The 15,711-nt window shown below is 42.1% G+C and overlaps 1 protein-coding gene across 19 annotated transcripts in view; it reads left to right on the top strand.

Moving 5' to 3' along the window:
• caska (calcium/calmodulin-dependent serine protein kinase a) overlaps positions 1 to 9,497 on the top strand; it is a 217,202-nt gene extending 207,705 nt beyond the window's left edge. For 15 of the 19 annotated variants that reach the window (XM_042306873.1, XM_042306879.1, XM_042306874.1 and 12 more), the window contains 7 exons: positions 1,241 to 1,437; positions 1,673 to 1,788; positions 5,429 to 5,509; positions 5,617 to 5,697; positions 5,854 to 6,056; positions 6,171 to 6,254; positions 6,745 to 9,497. In XM_042306873.1, coding sequence (XP_042162807.1) covers positions 1,241 to 1,437; positions 1,673 to 1,788; positions 5,429 to 5,509; positions 5,617 to 5,697; positions 5,854 to 6,056; positions 6,171 to 6,254; positions 6,745 to 6,921 — 939 coding nt within the window. In that variant the 3' untranslated portion in view covers positions 6,922 to 9,497. The remainder of the gene's footprint in view (positions 1 to 1,240; positions 1,438 to 1,672; positions 1,789 to 5,428; positions 5,510 to 5,616; positions 5,698 to 5,853; positions 6,057 to 6,170; positions 6,255 to 6,744) is intronic. The other 4 variants (XM_042306876.1, XM_024389170.2, XM_024389174.2 and 1 more) reach the window with 1 other exon arrangement.
• Positions 9,498 to 15,711: the final 6,214 nt, after the last annotated feature.

A 15,711-nucleotide genomic window follows, 5' to 3' on the forward strand; every position in this document is an offset into this window, starting at 1 on the left:
TGAAAACTGCTGTTCACAAATGCTCTCCATCCAACCTCACTGAGCTCGAGCTGTTTTGCAAGGAGGAATGGGAAAATATTTCAGTCTCTCGATGTGCAAAACTGATAGACACCCCAAGCGACTTACAGCCGTAATCGCAGCAAAAGGTGGCGCTACAAAATATTAACTTAAGGGGGCTGAATAATTTTGCACGCCCAATTTTTCAGTTTTTGATTTGTTAAAAAAGTTTGAAATATCCAATAAATGTCGTTCCACTTCATGATTGTGTCCCACTTGTTGTTGATTCTTCACAAAAAAATACAGTTTTATATCTTTGTTTGAAGCCTGAAATGTGGCAAAATGTCGCAAAGTTCAAGGGGGCCGAATACTTTCGCAAGGCACTGTATGTGTGGAGTACAGAGATGAGGTCATTCAAAGGAGGTCATTCATGAGGTCATTCAAAAATCATGTTAAATACTATTATTGCACACAGAGTCCATGGAAGTTATTATGTGACCTGTTAAGCAAATGTTTACTCCTGAACTTATTTTGTCTTGCCATAACAAAGGGGTTGAATACTTATTGACTCAAGACATTTCAGCTTTTCATTTTTAATTAATTGGTAAACATTTCGAAAAACATTATTCCACGTTGACATTATTGGGTATGGTGTGTCGGCCAGTGACACAAAATCTCAATTTAATCCATTTTAAATTCCGTCTGTAACACAACAAAATGTGGAAAAGGTCAAGAGGTATGAATACCTTCTGAAGGCACTGTATATCAGTATACTGCCTCAGAAAAGAGAGGCTCATTTATACCACAACTTATGTTTTGCATTATTCCCCTGTGAGGTACGAACAGGCAGCGACATACGCACACTACTCCCCACAGCCCATAGGGACAGGTGTCCAACCTGGCAACCGGAGAGAGAGGCTCATTTATAGCACTCAGCTATTTATATATTTTGTCGACCTGTGAGGTAGAACTACCCATAAGGAAAGGTCTCCAATCTGGCAACACATTAGTCTATATAGCCACACGCCACTCCTCCGTCTCCAGGTCTCCAGCCTGGCAACCGGGCGTCACAGGAAATAATGCCCATCCCATCTCAACACAACTGCTCTCTCTCGCTGTCTCGCTCTAGCCCTCTCTACATCCCTCTTTTTCTCTACCTCCCCCTCGCCTCTACCTCATCAGTGGCTAATTTACCCCATTCTGTCGTGAACTTTAACCTCTTACCCCTGTCTGTGTGTCACAGATCTATGTGAGGGCCCAGTTTGAGTATGACCCCTCCAGAGATGACCTCATCCCATGCAAGGAGGCCGGGATTCCCTTCCGGGTCGGTGACATCATCCAGATCATCAGTAAAGACGACCACAACTGGTGGCAGGGCAAACTGGAGAACACCAAAAATGGAACTGCAGGGCTCATACCCTCACCAGAACTCCAGGAGTGGTGAGGAGACACACAACGTGATATAACCCAGATCTCCATCTAGAGAATCATTCAGACTTACAAACCAGCTCCAGAACTGACAAGCTAGAGCCTTTTAGGATGTAGGGTAATTTAACACACAGAACCCATATTTAGAGAGAACCTGATCTAAGCTCCCAGAATGCACCCTCGAAGAACCCAAAGAAAACCTTGAATGATTGAGTTTTAATGGGTGTATTTCCCGCCGTGTTTACAGGCGTGTGGCGTGTATAGCCATGGAGAAGACTAAGCAGGAGCAGCAGGCCAGCTGTACCTGGTTTGGCAAGAAGAAGAAGCAGTACAAAGACAAGTACCTGGCCAAGCACAACGCAGGTACACACACACTGTCTCTCTCACAAGTACCTGACCAAGCACGAAGAAGGTACATACTCACTCACATCCATTCAAAATGTTCCTCAGCTGTTACTGCATGAATTGTGAGAGTCTCACGTGTGTGAGAAGGTGGCATGCGGGTCTGAGGGAGAGAGAGGGAATCTGGGGGCAGGGAGAGCAGGGAATTCAGGTAACAGAACCGTGTAACCTCTGCTGGCTCCAGTGACATAGTCATAGCAGTGAGACCTGGTGCTAGGGCACAAGGGCAAGTTTAAATATGAGGGTGAGTGTGCAGTTGGCATGTACAGTACAAGTGTGTGTGCTGCACGTGAGTGTGCATCACAGGAGGTTGGTGGCACCTTAATATGGTTTCCATGTGTTTGATGCCATTCGATTTTTCCCGTCCCGGCCATTATTATGAGCCGTCCTCCCCTCAGCAGCCTCCTGTGGCGTGCATGCACATTAATGTCTTGTTCGCATGTGAATATACATGTGTGGTTGTGTGTGTGAGAGGGTTTGTGATTGAGAGTGTGTTCCAAAGTGCCTTAGACACTCCCCACATTAAAGACAGTAGCCCACATTGAATGTCTCAAACCTACTTTGTGTCTCCACCAAAGGCTCTTGTTTCCTATGGACAGTTTAACACAGTGTGCGAGAGGGCAGCAAACATGTAGAGGGCAGCAAACATTGTGTCTGTGGATCTCGGGTGTCCGTGATCGCAAGGTGGCTGTCTCAACAGACCAGGCCAAGGCCAAAGTGCAGGAGAAACTGACACTGCCATGTGTGTCTGTGTTAGGACTGCAGCGGCTCAAGTGACACCAGTAACCAGTAAGAGGGGGAGGGAGGGTGAAAGGGACGTGGAAGGGAAGGGGCCATGGAGAGGACTTGCAGAGTTAAGAGGGGTTGGGAGAAGGAAAGAGAGGGTTAGGGGAGGTACTGGGGAAGATGGGAGCCGAGCTATAGAGCTGGAATGAGATTGGGGGGGAGAGAGAGAGGAAGGAGTATCAGGCCACTGGCGTATTTGGCAGCATGAACTGTCTGTTGCAGATAGACACATCCCTGACCTGCCTGCCCCACATTAAGTTTCATGACTGCTCAATCTTTGCCCTTTAACTGGGTTTCAAATGATGTTGAAGCCTGGGCACTCACCTCAGGCTTGCACAGATGAATGTAGCTGGGAACCTGGATGAGTGTGTCAGGTCCAGATCTAGATAAAGCCCACTTGACTAACTTCCCTACGTATTTATTTGGACAGTGAAGCTAAACCTTTTAATATTCGGTCCCGTATTTCTAGCACGCAATGACTACATCAAGCTTGTGACTACACACTTGTTAGATTCATTTGCTGTTTGTTTTGGTTATGTTTCGGATTATGTTGTGCCCAATAGAAATGAATGGTAAATCATGTATTGTCATTTTGTAGGCACTTTTGTTGTAAATAAGAATAGAATATGTTTCTGAACCCTTTTACATTAATGTGGATGCTACCATAATTTAATGAATGAATGGTGAATAATGAGTGAGAAAGAGAAAATATCCCCCAAAAAAAAAAAAAAAAGATTCTAAACTCCCGGTAATGGTGAGAGGTTAGCCTGTTTTGAGGGCATGATCTTTGTGCATCTGTAACTTACAAGTGCATGATACTAGAAATGCATGCAAGCTGTATGTGTAAAGAACCAACTGTGACTGTTCATATTGCTTCTCCGAGTAACAACAAAGCATGCTATAATTTTGCTTTACATTTTGTGCTTGCTCTCTAAGCATTCAAATCGGAGTCTCTCATATAGTTTGTTTTGCATGAACTATAGTCTGATTTTGAATGTAGTGTCATTCTCCTCAGGTACAGTTAGTGTGAGGATGAGAAGTGATGTGGTGGATAGCTAGCAGCATGTTCAGGGTACAAGGTCTATGACTCCAGGCCCATTCTAATTTTTGAAAGATGCATCTTTCCTACTTTCCCTCCTCAAGAGGCCAGTGTGGTGCTCTGGGTAGAAGTTGCCCTTTAGACACAGACCTCAGGTCAATATGCCCTGCCCAAATCCGAACCTTAACCATTAAGGGGAGAAATACAATACTGACCCTAGATCATCGTCTATGAGCAACTTCATCCTACTCTGTTGGGTGACTAATTTAAAGTAGTCCGTGCATCAGCGCTTTGCTGCTGCAGTGTTGTAGTGTTGTATTGCTGTATGTGTAGTAACTACTGTATTGTTGTGTAACTGAACCATGTTATGACCCTGTCCATCTCTCACGCTGTCCCCCTCAAAATGGCCTCTCTGCATGTAAGTAACAACCAGTGGCGCTATCTGTGGCTAACGCCTCCTTTGGTCTGATTCTCTTTCACTCTGTTTCTCTTTTTCCATTTGCGTTGTTATTAACCCTTTAGTTCACCAGGTGTCAGTCCCAGCGTTTCCGTTTTGTTTCTGTTTTCTCGCTCAGAGCAACAAGAGATCCAGCACAAAACGGAAAGAGCATAGATCGTTTTCTTTTTGGTTTTCTTCCTCACCCATATATTTTGTTTACTTTGGTGTTGTGTGTTTCAGATCTAGTCAGTTGTATTTTAAAATGGTACATTTGCCCCAGGGAAGAGTCCCCATTTGATACCCCTGAATATCTTTCTCGGAATGTGACACATGGCGCACAAGGTTATAAGGTATAAGAGAAAAAGGAGTGGAGAGAAAGCAGGAGAGACCATTCTATTCCAGAGAGAATACATGGTACTCCTGTTGTTGTATTTCCCATGTCACACACACACCCACACCCACAGCTGTTAGGTTCATGTCACCGTAGAGGTGACATTAGCAGTACCCTGTGTGCAGTACTCTCCACTGTAGGTAGGTTAAGGACACATGCTAATGCTGTACAGACTCCCAAGAGTGTCCAGTACTGTGTCCTACTGTGCTTTGTTCTCTCCTCCATCTTATTCAGCTCACCCCCTTCCATCTGTCCATCCATCTATCCCATTGTTTATTTCCAAAAATGTAAAAACTTAACACACACATACATTGTGGCATCACTGCGTTATTCACTTCAACATAATGGTTGTTCACCAGCTCTGCAGTTTTACCCTAACAGCTACAAAGTCTGTGTAGCCTCAGAGTAGAAGCAAAACAATGAGAATATTTTCCCTCCCTGTTTGCCAAATGAAAACAGTCTTATCCCAAATCTCATTCGATTAGGGCATTTGCCTGGGTTAGGATAAGTTACTCCTCAGATTTAGCTATTTGATTTAATGGTGTCAGGTTTAAGGACATACACGCCATTGAACTTATACGACTCCGAGGAGAGGTTCAGACTCTATCTATCCTTGTAACATCATAGTTCATTATCTCCCAACTGTCAGAGACAATATGTCTACTCCTTCATCTCATGGCTAGCCTGGGTGCTAGTCTGTTCCTCTTTTAGCCACCTTGTCCTTGTCATTCCCAAATGTTGATATAGTGTTGTTGAAACAGTACCCAGGCTATAATTTTCCTCCATTAACAACTAACTGTCACAGACATTCTCTCTGTCCCATAGCGCCACCTCACTGTTAGGGCCCTGTGTTCTCCCAGTGTAAGTGACTACTATGGAAGTCTGTCTGCGCCTCTCCTTCACAGTATCTCACTATCCCTCTCTTTCCTCCGTCCTCTTTTTCCAGTATTCGACCAACTAGATCTCGTCACGTATGAAGAGGTTGTGAAACTGCCTGCGTTTAAGAGGAAAACACTAGTCTTGTTAGGTAAGTACAAGTATCCATACTAGCATACTATAGAGGGTTGTGACGTATTGGCTAACGGTATTAGGTAGTGTGCTCGTATTGCGTTCTGACTGCTCTCTCTTCCAAAGGTGCCCATGGAGTGGGCAGAAGACACATCAAGAACACACTCATCACAAAACACCCGGACAGATTTGCCTACCCCATCCCACGTAAGACACACACACACACACACACACACACACACACAGATTTGCCTACCCCATTTCACGGACGACACAGTCACTGACTCGACCATCCATTGTGATTATCGTTCTTACTCAACCCCCCCCCTACCCCCTTTCATCTCTCCCTTCTTCCCTCCTCAGATACGACCAGACTTCCTAAGAAGGACGAGGAGAACGGGAAGAACTACTACTTTGTGTCACATGACCAGATGATGCAGGACATCAGTAACAATGACTACCTGGAGTACGGTAGTCACGAGGACGCCATGTACGGCACGCGGCTAGAGACCATTCGCCAGATCCACGAGCAGGGACTCATCTCCATACTGGACGTAGAGCCACAGGTGGGTGGGAGGGTGTATTTTCCACTTGTGCTTGTGAACACAGAGGGTCTTCTCAGGCATAATACACAGTCGCAAACACACAGGCCAGCTGACCTGGAACCTGTAATCCATTAGGCCTTGAAGGTCCTGCGGACAGCAGAGTTTGCTCCCTACGTTGTTTTCATCGCTGCGCCAACCATCACCCCTGGCATCAACGAGGTAAGACGTACATACACACAGATTGTCAACCTTTTTGTTGTAATATTGGAACGATCTGCAGCTGTAGCCACTTCTTTTTTTCTGCACTCCTCCATGTTCTTATCACTTTCTTCATTCATTTATTTTGCATGCTGTGTGTGAGATTCAGTTTTTCCGTTTCTCTTGCGTTCCATTGCATGGCTCTCAGCTCCCCAGGTGGTGCAGGAAGCTGCCAGTAAGTATGAGTGGAGAAAACGCTGGCCATAGTCAGTAGTGCTCTATTGTGTTGTACAGTATATTGCCTCAGTAAACCAGCTCACTCCTTTCTCTGAGTGAGGGTTACTATTCCTTCTTTAACACCAGGCTAAGCAAAGAACTGTCCTGAATCCCTACCCATCCACTCTATACCCTCCCTCGTTCTGTCATTTTAATTTAATGGGGCTTTATTGGTAAGACATCTGTCTCTCTCATTAAGTCTCTCTCACCCCCCCCCCCTTCTCTCTCTCTGTAGGATGAGTCATTGCAGCGTCTTCAGAAGGAGTCAGAGATTCTTCAGAAGACCTATGCCCATTACTTTGACCAGACCATAATCAACAACGAGATAGACGAGACCATCAGACACCTAGAGGAGGCTATAGACCTGGTCTGTACCACTGCACAGTGGATCCCTGTGTCCTGGGTCTACTGAGGATAGGAAGGAGCACCTTCTCTCCTCCCCTCTGTGTCTTTCTGGGTCCACTGTACCTGTATAGACACTACCCCCTCCCTCTCCCCTCCAATGTCTCCTCTCTTTCTCTCCTCCCTCCTCCCTTTCTCACTGGGGATGCATCTCTGCGATAACTCCCATCATTCCTTCGGAAAAGAAAAGCACCTCAACCAATCAGAAACCTCTGTGTACTGCACATGACCTTCAGCAGCCAATGAAACTCTGCCCTTACAGACTACCTAGCCGTAGTGTTGTATAAACAAATAAGTATTGTCATGTCTGTATTATCTAGGAGGCAACATTTTTGCAGATGTTTGTTTTAAAGAGACAGTACTGTATCTCCTCCCCGGTAGTGCACTGCAGCCTTCTACATCATGTGACTGTCTGTGCCCCCATCAGCCCATCCATCATGGATGTTGTAGTTCTTAGCTGTCCCTCTGTTGTAGTTTTTCTCTAATCTACAATTGCTGTTTGCGGGTATTCTCTTCCTCTCTCTCTGGACAGACTGAAGAAAAACACCACAGCCTCCCTTTATCTGGATCTCATCCTCAACTCCTTTTATTTATCTGCCCATTAACTCCTCTCCATTATTAGCCATTATCGTCTACTTCATTCACATAATCTTTCTCTGTCACTCTCTTATTGTTCATGTAGTTCAGTTTCATCTTGGTTCATTTTGACTGTACATGTTATTACACCCGAGTGGCGCAAGCTACTGCATCTCAGTGCTAGAGACGTCACTACAGACCCTGGTTTGATTTCAGGCTGTATCACAACCTGCCGTGATTGGGAGTCCCATAGGGTGGCCCACATTTGGCCCAGCATCGTCCGAGTTAGGCTGTCATTGTAAATAAGAATTTGTTCTTAACTGACTTGCCTTAAAAAAAATATATATATATAAAAACCCTAGCCAGCCCCTTCTCCCCTTCATACACACACTCAGACGGGGTACTGTCTCTTCTAAATGAATCCATAAATGTTTTAGACATTTCAATGAGGTCCCATGCATGTTGGACATTCGCAAGCTTCCATGCCGTCTGTCCGTGTTCCCCCAGTGTCCTGCTGTAACATCCTCCCAACTGAAAACCAACATTCCACACATCTGGAAGACTCCACTTGACCAAGGGAGGAAGCAAGGGGAACAGGAAATAACCAACAAAAAGAACCTTGACACCTATGCACATACCTTGGCATTTCAGATGACATTTCTAAAACCAGATTTTTCCATATCGACCATGGTATCAATGTGTTTGTAAAAACAAATGTGTGGTAGAACTTTATAATTACTCCACGTAATAAACATTTAATGGATTAGTAAATAGTATACAAAGGTGGGAGTAATGATTCACAAATGAATAAATGTAAGTAACCTAGTTATTCATACACAACTTTAAGTATTTAATGATTCATAAGATCATAAGTTGTTTAAAATAGGACCTTATAAACCATTTACTAATTATTAGTAACTCTTTTTGCATGGCCTCATCTAATGTGTGGGCTATTGATACTTTAATGTTTTGAGTGCAGTATAATTTCTCACAAGAAGATGGACATTGGTAGACATTCCAGCAGTATCTGATGTTCCTCAAGGCCTTAAAATGGCCCCAATAACATATCAATGGTTAAACAATAAGCACACAATAGAGATAAAATATATTGAACATTTTATTCCATCTATTTATCCATCCACGTATTAAATATTGCGTAATTTTGTCAGCTGTGTGAATAAGTTCTGTGTTTATATGTATTAGAAATTGGGAGTACCGGTTTGCAAAGTCTCCACCCTGGCAAAAATAAACTTGGTTTGCATTCGCAAGCTTAATAGCAAAATATTCACAATTACAACTCTTCCTCAAGTCCTTGCAACGGTTGTGTGACAACAGTTCTTGTGAATAAATGTTCAATATAGTTATTTTAACATCCCTTTGTTTTACGCCTATTCTTTTACCATTGATATGTTCTAGGCTATTTTGAGACCTTAAGAAGCATCAGATACTGCTGGAATGTCTCTACCAATGGCATGTCCATCTTCTTGTGACAAATTATACTGCACTCAAAACATTAAAGTATTTATAAAGTACAAATAGCCCACACATTAGATGAGGCCACGCAAAAATACATTATTATTAAAGAGTTCATAAGGACCTATATTAAACAGCTTATGAATGGATTAATGATTAATAAAATATTTACTAATCCATTAAATGCTTTATCACGTGTAGATATAGTTCCACCAAAATTGTCTGTGATTTGTTGTATAAGATAATCAAGAGGGGAGGGGATAAAATTACAACTGATTGCTGATTTGCCATTTCAGAAATGTGTTGTCTGAGAGTATTTCAATTAAGTTTAATCAATGAAAGATGAATGCTGATTTGTATTCTGCAACTGTATAACTATATGGAAAGGATATTTACACTACGTTTTGCAAGGTGAAGTCTTTGCAACGGAATAGGAGGTAGTTTGTGCATCTGAATAACCGTGTATATGAAATATGACTGATGATATGATTGCCCCAGTGTAAAATAGTCTACAATGATAAAGTTCTTCAGTATGAACAGTTTTTTTCACATATATTTCCTTTTATGTGTTGGAAAAAGTAACCTGTGTCTGGCTCTTGTCTTTGCACGCACACACCCAAGTAGTCTCAAAACATGTTTATTCAGCCAGAAGACGTTCAGGTTCATAAGCAGCATCTCGCCGTAATGTCATTCATATTACTGTAATCCCCACAGTGCATTTCTAGTCACACTCCAGTGGCGTAGCGCAGTTTCGCGGGGCCCCTGGCAAGGTCCGTGCGAGGGCACTGACATTTTGCAATGAGGCTGAGAGAAAATGTTGCAGTTATAGAGTTTCAGGATTCCTGAAATCCGGGACAAATATGTCTTAATATGAATCATTTTCTGTGTATTTTGATAGACTAAGGTATAGTGCATACAGAAAGTATTCAGACCCCTTGACTTTTTCCACATTTTGTTACGTTACAGCCTTATTCTAAAATGGATTACATGCATTTATTTCCTCATCAACCTACACACAATACCTCATAATGACAAAGTGAAAACAGGTTTTTAGAAATGTTTGCAAATGGATGAAAAATAGAAATACCTTATTTACATAAGTATTCAGCCCCTTTTCTATGCGACTCAAAATTGAGCTCAGGTGCATTCTGTTTCCATTGATCATCCTTGAGATGTTTCTACAAGTTGATTGGAGTCCACCTGTGGTAAATTCAATTGATTAGACATGATTTGGAAAGGCACACACCTGTCTATATAAAGTCCCATAGTTGACAGTGCATGGCAGAGCAAAAACCAAGCCACGAGGTCGAAGGAATTGTCCATAGAGCTCCGAGACAGGATTGTGTCGAAGCACAGATCTGATGAAGGATACCAAAACATTTCTGCAGCATTGAAGGTCCCCAAGAACACAGTGGCCTCCTCCATTCTTAAATAGAAGAAGTTTGGAACCCACAAGTCTCTTCCTAGAGCTGGAAGCCCGGCCAAACTGAGTAATCTGGGGAGAAGGGCCTTAGTTAGGGAGGTGACCAAGAACCCAATGGTCATGATGACAATGCTCCTGAGTTCCTCTGTGGATATGGGAGAACCTTCCAGAAGGACAACCATCTCTGCAGCACTCCACCAGTCAGGCCTTTATGGTAGAGTGGCCAGATGGAAGCCACTCCTCAGTAAAAGGCACATTACAGCCCGCTTGGTGTTGCCAAAAGGCACCTAAAGACTCAGACCATGAGAAACAAGATTCCCTGGTCTGATGAAACCAAGATTGAACTCTGGACTGAATGCCAAGCGTCATGTCTGGAGGAAACTATCCCTATGGTGAAGTATGGTAAGACTAGTCAGGACTGAGGGAAAGATGAACGGAGCAAAGCACAGAGAGATCCTTGATGAAAACCTGCTCCAGAGCGCTCAGGAACTCCGACTGGGGCGAAGGTTCACCTTCCAACAGGACAATGACTCTAAGCACACAGCCAAGACAACGCAGGAGAGGCTTTGGGATAAGTTTCTGTATGTCCTTGATGTGTCCAGCCAGATCCCAGACATGAACCCGATCTAACATCTCTGGAGAGACTTGAAAATAGCTGTGCAGCGACGCTCCCCATCCAACCTTACAGAGCTTGAGAGGATCTGCAGAGAAAAATTGGAGAAGCTCCCCAAATACAGGTGTGCCAAGCTTTATAGCATCATACCCAAGAAGACTTGAGGCTGTAATCGCTGCCGAAGGTGCTTCAACAAAGTAGAGTTAATAGTCTGAATATTTATGTAATTTCATTTTTTTTTTTTTATACATTTGCAAAAATTTCTAAACCAGTTTTTGCTTTGTCTTTATGGGGTATTGTATCTCGATCGATGAAGGGGAAAAAACAATTGAATCCATTTTAGAATAAGGTTGTAACAAAATGTGGAAAAAGTAAATGGGTCTGAATACTCCCGAATGCACTGTATCGGCTATCACACCATGTAAAGGAACAACAACCTAATTGATTTGTTTTCTATAAAACGCAACTAACTGGATTCGTCAACTTCGTCAGACACCATAAAAGGCATTTCATTTTTCCAATTATTGTCCAAGTGTTAAGGCCTCAGTTGTTTAAATCTAACATTAGATTATTCAAATATGTCATACAATTCTCCAAACATGCACTATTAAATGCTCCAGGGCTAATTTCCTTAGAATTCTGCATGTTTTCTAGATTTAGAACATAACATTTATAAAGCAAACATTATCCCTTAGGTCTAGCACAGCAAATACTGACATTTGTTTAAAGCTGCAATATGTAACTTTTTGGGCGACCTGAGTTTAATTTTTGAGTCTTTTGGTTTTGTACACCAGCTGAAAATACTATTTTTGGTTATTGAAAATATATTTCACAGCAGTTTAGATGGTACAATGAATGATTCTCTACACTCGCATTGCTTGTTTGTTACAAACTGAAATTAGATCAACTATTTGACAAATGGCGGAGCAATTTCTGCATATTGTACCTTTAAGCACATGTTGCAGAAGAGTGATTTCAATATGTTTTCAGAATATTGACACAAAAAAATATTGATCTTAAGGGGGTTAAACATCAATGGTGGAGTTGACAACAGATACTCAAAACAGTTAAGTACAAATATTTGTAAAATATGGAAAATTATTCATTTAAAAATCCCCAATAGAAAAAAAACATTCTATCAGATCTTTCGGAGTTGACGAAAATTGCATTTTTCTGCATACAAGTGGTATATACAGAAGCGATTTAGTTTTGTCCTCAGTTGCGTTATGGCTCTAAAACATATTTGAACCAAAATGTATTTTAATCTATCAGGTAGATAGTTGACAGTTTATGATTGTGACCATGGTGACTTCAATATTGTTTGTTTAAATCTATCAAAATAGAGAACTTTACAGACCATGAGTGGTCTTGTTGTAAATGAGGACATGAATAAGAGGGTATTATTGTCACGCGGGACTAGGTGGATGCAGGAATCAGACGCACCGAGAGAGTAACTGAGTTGAAGTGCTTTTACTCTTGCACACCAAAATAATAAGCCCAACAAAATACAGGGTGCAGGACACTATACAAGACAACCCAAAAACCACAGGGTGTCAAGTAAAGAAAATAAAATACATCACTACCTAACATGCACACACGTAACATTAAGACAATCCCGCACAAAACAAGGGTGGGTCAAACTACTACATATAGGGAAGCTAATTAAACCAAAATAAACACAGGTGAAACTAATAAGACAAAACCAACAGACAAACGAAAAAGGGATCGGTAAGCGGCTAGTAGGACGGGGACAACGACCGCCGAGCACCGCCCGAACAGGCAGGGGAGCCAACTTCGGCGGAAGTCGTGACAATTATGGTATAGCTGACCTTGCTCATTCCTGATTTTAAACAAATCTGACAGAGTTGACCAAATCTCCGGACACAAGTTTGAGAGAAATATTCTTTCAAATCAAGAAACTACATATGAAAAGTTCAGTTAATATCCATTATTGTCCATTTTTTTTAAAACACTTTTTTGGAGAGCAAGCATAGAGAGCCTACATGGAAATTGATAATATTGAAGCTATTTAGTAAATCTTTTTTTACCTTGTAAAATTCCCTAAATGTACATTTTAAGTTCAAGTAATACGTAAAAATAAAGTTTCCCTGCTGGACAAGGATTGTCCTGACTTTCAAGAATCCCTGAGCTAATTTCCTGCTATTCTACACATTTTGCCATGAGGCTGAGGTTTTTGCCATTTTAAAGCTAATTTCCTGTCATTCTAAACATCCTAGCCACCGTGCTTCTACACCTGCATTGCTTGCTGTTTGGGGTTTTAGGCTGGGTTTCTGTACAGCACTTTGAGATATCAGCTGATGTACGAAGGGCTATATAAATACATTTGATTTGATTTGATCTGGGGGGCCCAACCTCCGGGGGGACCCCAAACCCCCAAAAATCAAACACTTCCTCTGGGCCCCCCCTGCCTTCCAGGAGCTGTGGGGTGTGTGATAAGCCAGTGATTCACTCACACTTAACCCCTAAACACTTTCTGAAGACCCCTTAGATCAGGATCGGTAAGGGAAGACCCCCATGAAATTTACAAAAATGAATGGCAACTTATTGGCATTGGGCGAACCGTATACACAATCACAAATTCCACTCAAATGGACGGCAGTTCATCAAAACCATATTGCAAGCGAAAATTGGCAAATTCCAAGTGTCATACTGAAAAAAGCCTAAAGATGGCGAGCGTGCTCCTCTGCAGATTTTCATATGGCAAATGGTCACAAAGTCAGGTCCCAAGGGTGAGAAAATCTATTTTTTCTAAATTGTAAAACCTCATAAAGTGCTTTATGGACTGTTTTTTGAAATTCTTTAGATTTTATTTAGTCAATTATAAATATGTAATAACCGTATGGACATACATTTGTCTTATTTTATTGAGTTTGTCCATTTGCCATATATGATCATAGGAAGTCCACTTCCGAACCCAAAAGTCAGTGAACCACATCCAAATGGCATATATACTGACCACATATACACACACACACATATATATGTGTATATATATGTTAAGCTCTGAATCAACCTAGAAGGTCTACATGTTTGATCATAGGAAGTAAGAATTTCTCGTTGATGTTGGTTCAGCATGTCCATTTCGTAATGGGAAGTCCTTATGGATATATATTGGCAATGGACACTGTCAACTTGCAGAAGAGCATGTTCACACTGACAATATAGTATGTGTGTGATGGACACTGTCCAATTGCTTGTGGTGTTGATTTCAGCCTGTCCATTTGATGGAAAGTGTAAACTGTCCATTTGCAATGTCTTACAATGGGAATTTACCATCACGAATTGGACATGGTCTAATATACTGCAGAAATGCCAAATTGACTTATACATACTGACACCAAACTCACTTGGTCCAACTCTTTTAGAAGCCAACTATCACATATTTCAGACCTGGCCCACAATTCATAGCGCCTTCTGTTATAACCATTAAAAAAAATCAAAAACATAGTTACATTCGAACTGCGGGTCCAGTTCTGACATGTGTAGGCATGGCTGAGGCAACCCCGAATCCTGAGTTGAGTCGATAGGTCATTCGGAGACCGAGCAGCGATCTGAATTAGTTCTGAAAACTCACTTTTTCCAGGCGTTGCTTCGGGGTCCCTGAAAGAGCTATCGGAAAGAAACTTTAGGGTCTGTCTCTATGGACCGAGGCGGTTTCAATGCACTTAATCTTGTGATTCTGGGACTTTACTAAATGTCGTCATTTACGCGACGTTCAAAATGAATGTTTTTTTCTTGGACATCTGATGGGAGTGCCTGATTTACAGTTCATAAGGGTTGTCTAATCACACCTATGACATGTTCGAAAGATGACCATTTTAACCCTTCGAAACAGCCCCTATGACCCCAATTTAAGGCACTTCCGGTTGTCACTAGAAGCTAAAAGTAAAACACATATCCTCATTGGGACAGGCTATTACAGAATCCTGAGTTTCAAGTCTTTATGTTAAGAACTGACTGGTTGAATGCAGTGTTTTTCACTAACTGCAGGTTGTGAAATCAAAACCACTTTTAGGGTCAATTTAACCACTTCCGGTTGCTCCAGGAAGCTTAGAATCAGCACAGGTAATCCTCAGAGGCCTGATGGATTGTCATCGAAGACAGTTTGATTTGGCAATCAAAATATGCCCACATAGGCATCAGGTTGAAATTAGGAATACATTGCCCTGCTCCCCTATGGGGAGAGATGTCAATGTAAACTATTAGAAGGAAACACCCTGTTTTCACTGTTAAGGGTTAATTCCACACAGTCAAGGTTAGGCTTGCACAGATCGGGAGGACCTTGGGAACGTTCCTGTGGTGGAATTATGCTTCTAGCCTTAATAGTTCTGCCGCTGTCACCCAAAAGCACCTTAAATTTAGGTCAGGTTTCATTCCGGGCCTGCTATTTGCACGGTCACTGTGGTCAGACCGAGCGAACTGCGGTCAAGTGGGGCATCTCCTTGAACTCAGCACGGCCTAGAGACTACATTGACGTCATTTGCTAACACTTTTAGTGTTCATTTCAGTCTGTCCATTTGGTAATGGTTCACTGTTTAAACTTATTGGAAACGGACAAAAGTCAGCGTCCATCAGTCACAAAGATATCATTCTGACACCAAACTGATACATACGGACACCAAACCCACTTTGTCCAAATCGTTTAGAAGCCAACTATCACATATTGCAGAGCAGGCCCAAAATTCACAGCGCCT

This window comes from Oncorhynchus tshawytscha, linkage group LG26 (assembly GCF_018296145.1).
Source record: "Oncorhynchus tshawytscha isolate Ot180627B linkage group LG26, Otsh_v2.0, whole genome shotgun sequence".
Taxonomy (NCBI): Eukaryota; Metazoa; Chordata; class Actinopteri; order Salmoniformes; family Salmonidae; genus Oncorhynchus; species Oncorhynchus tshawytscha.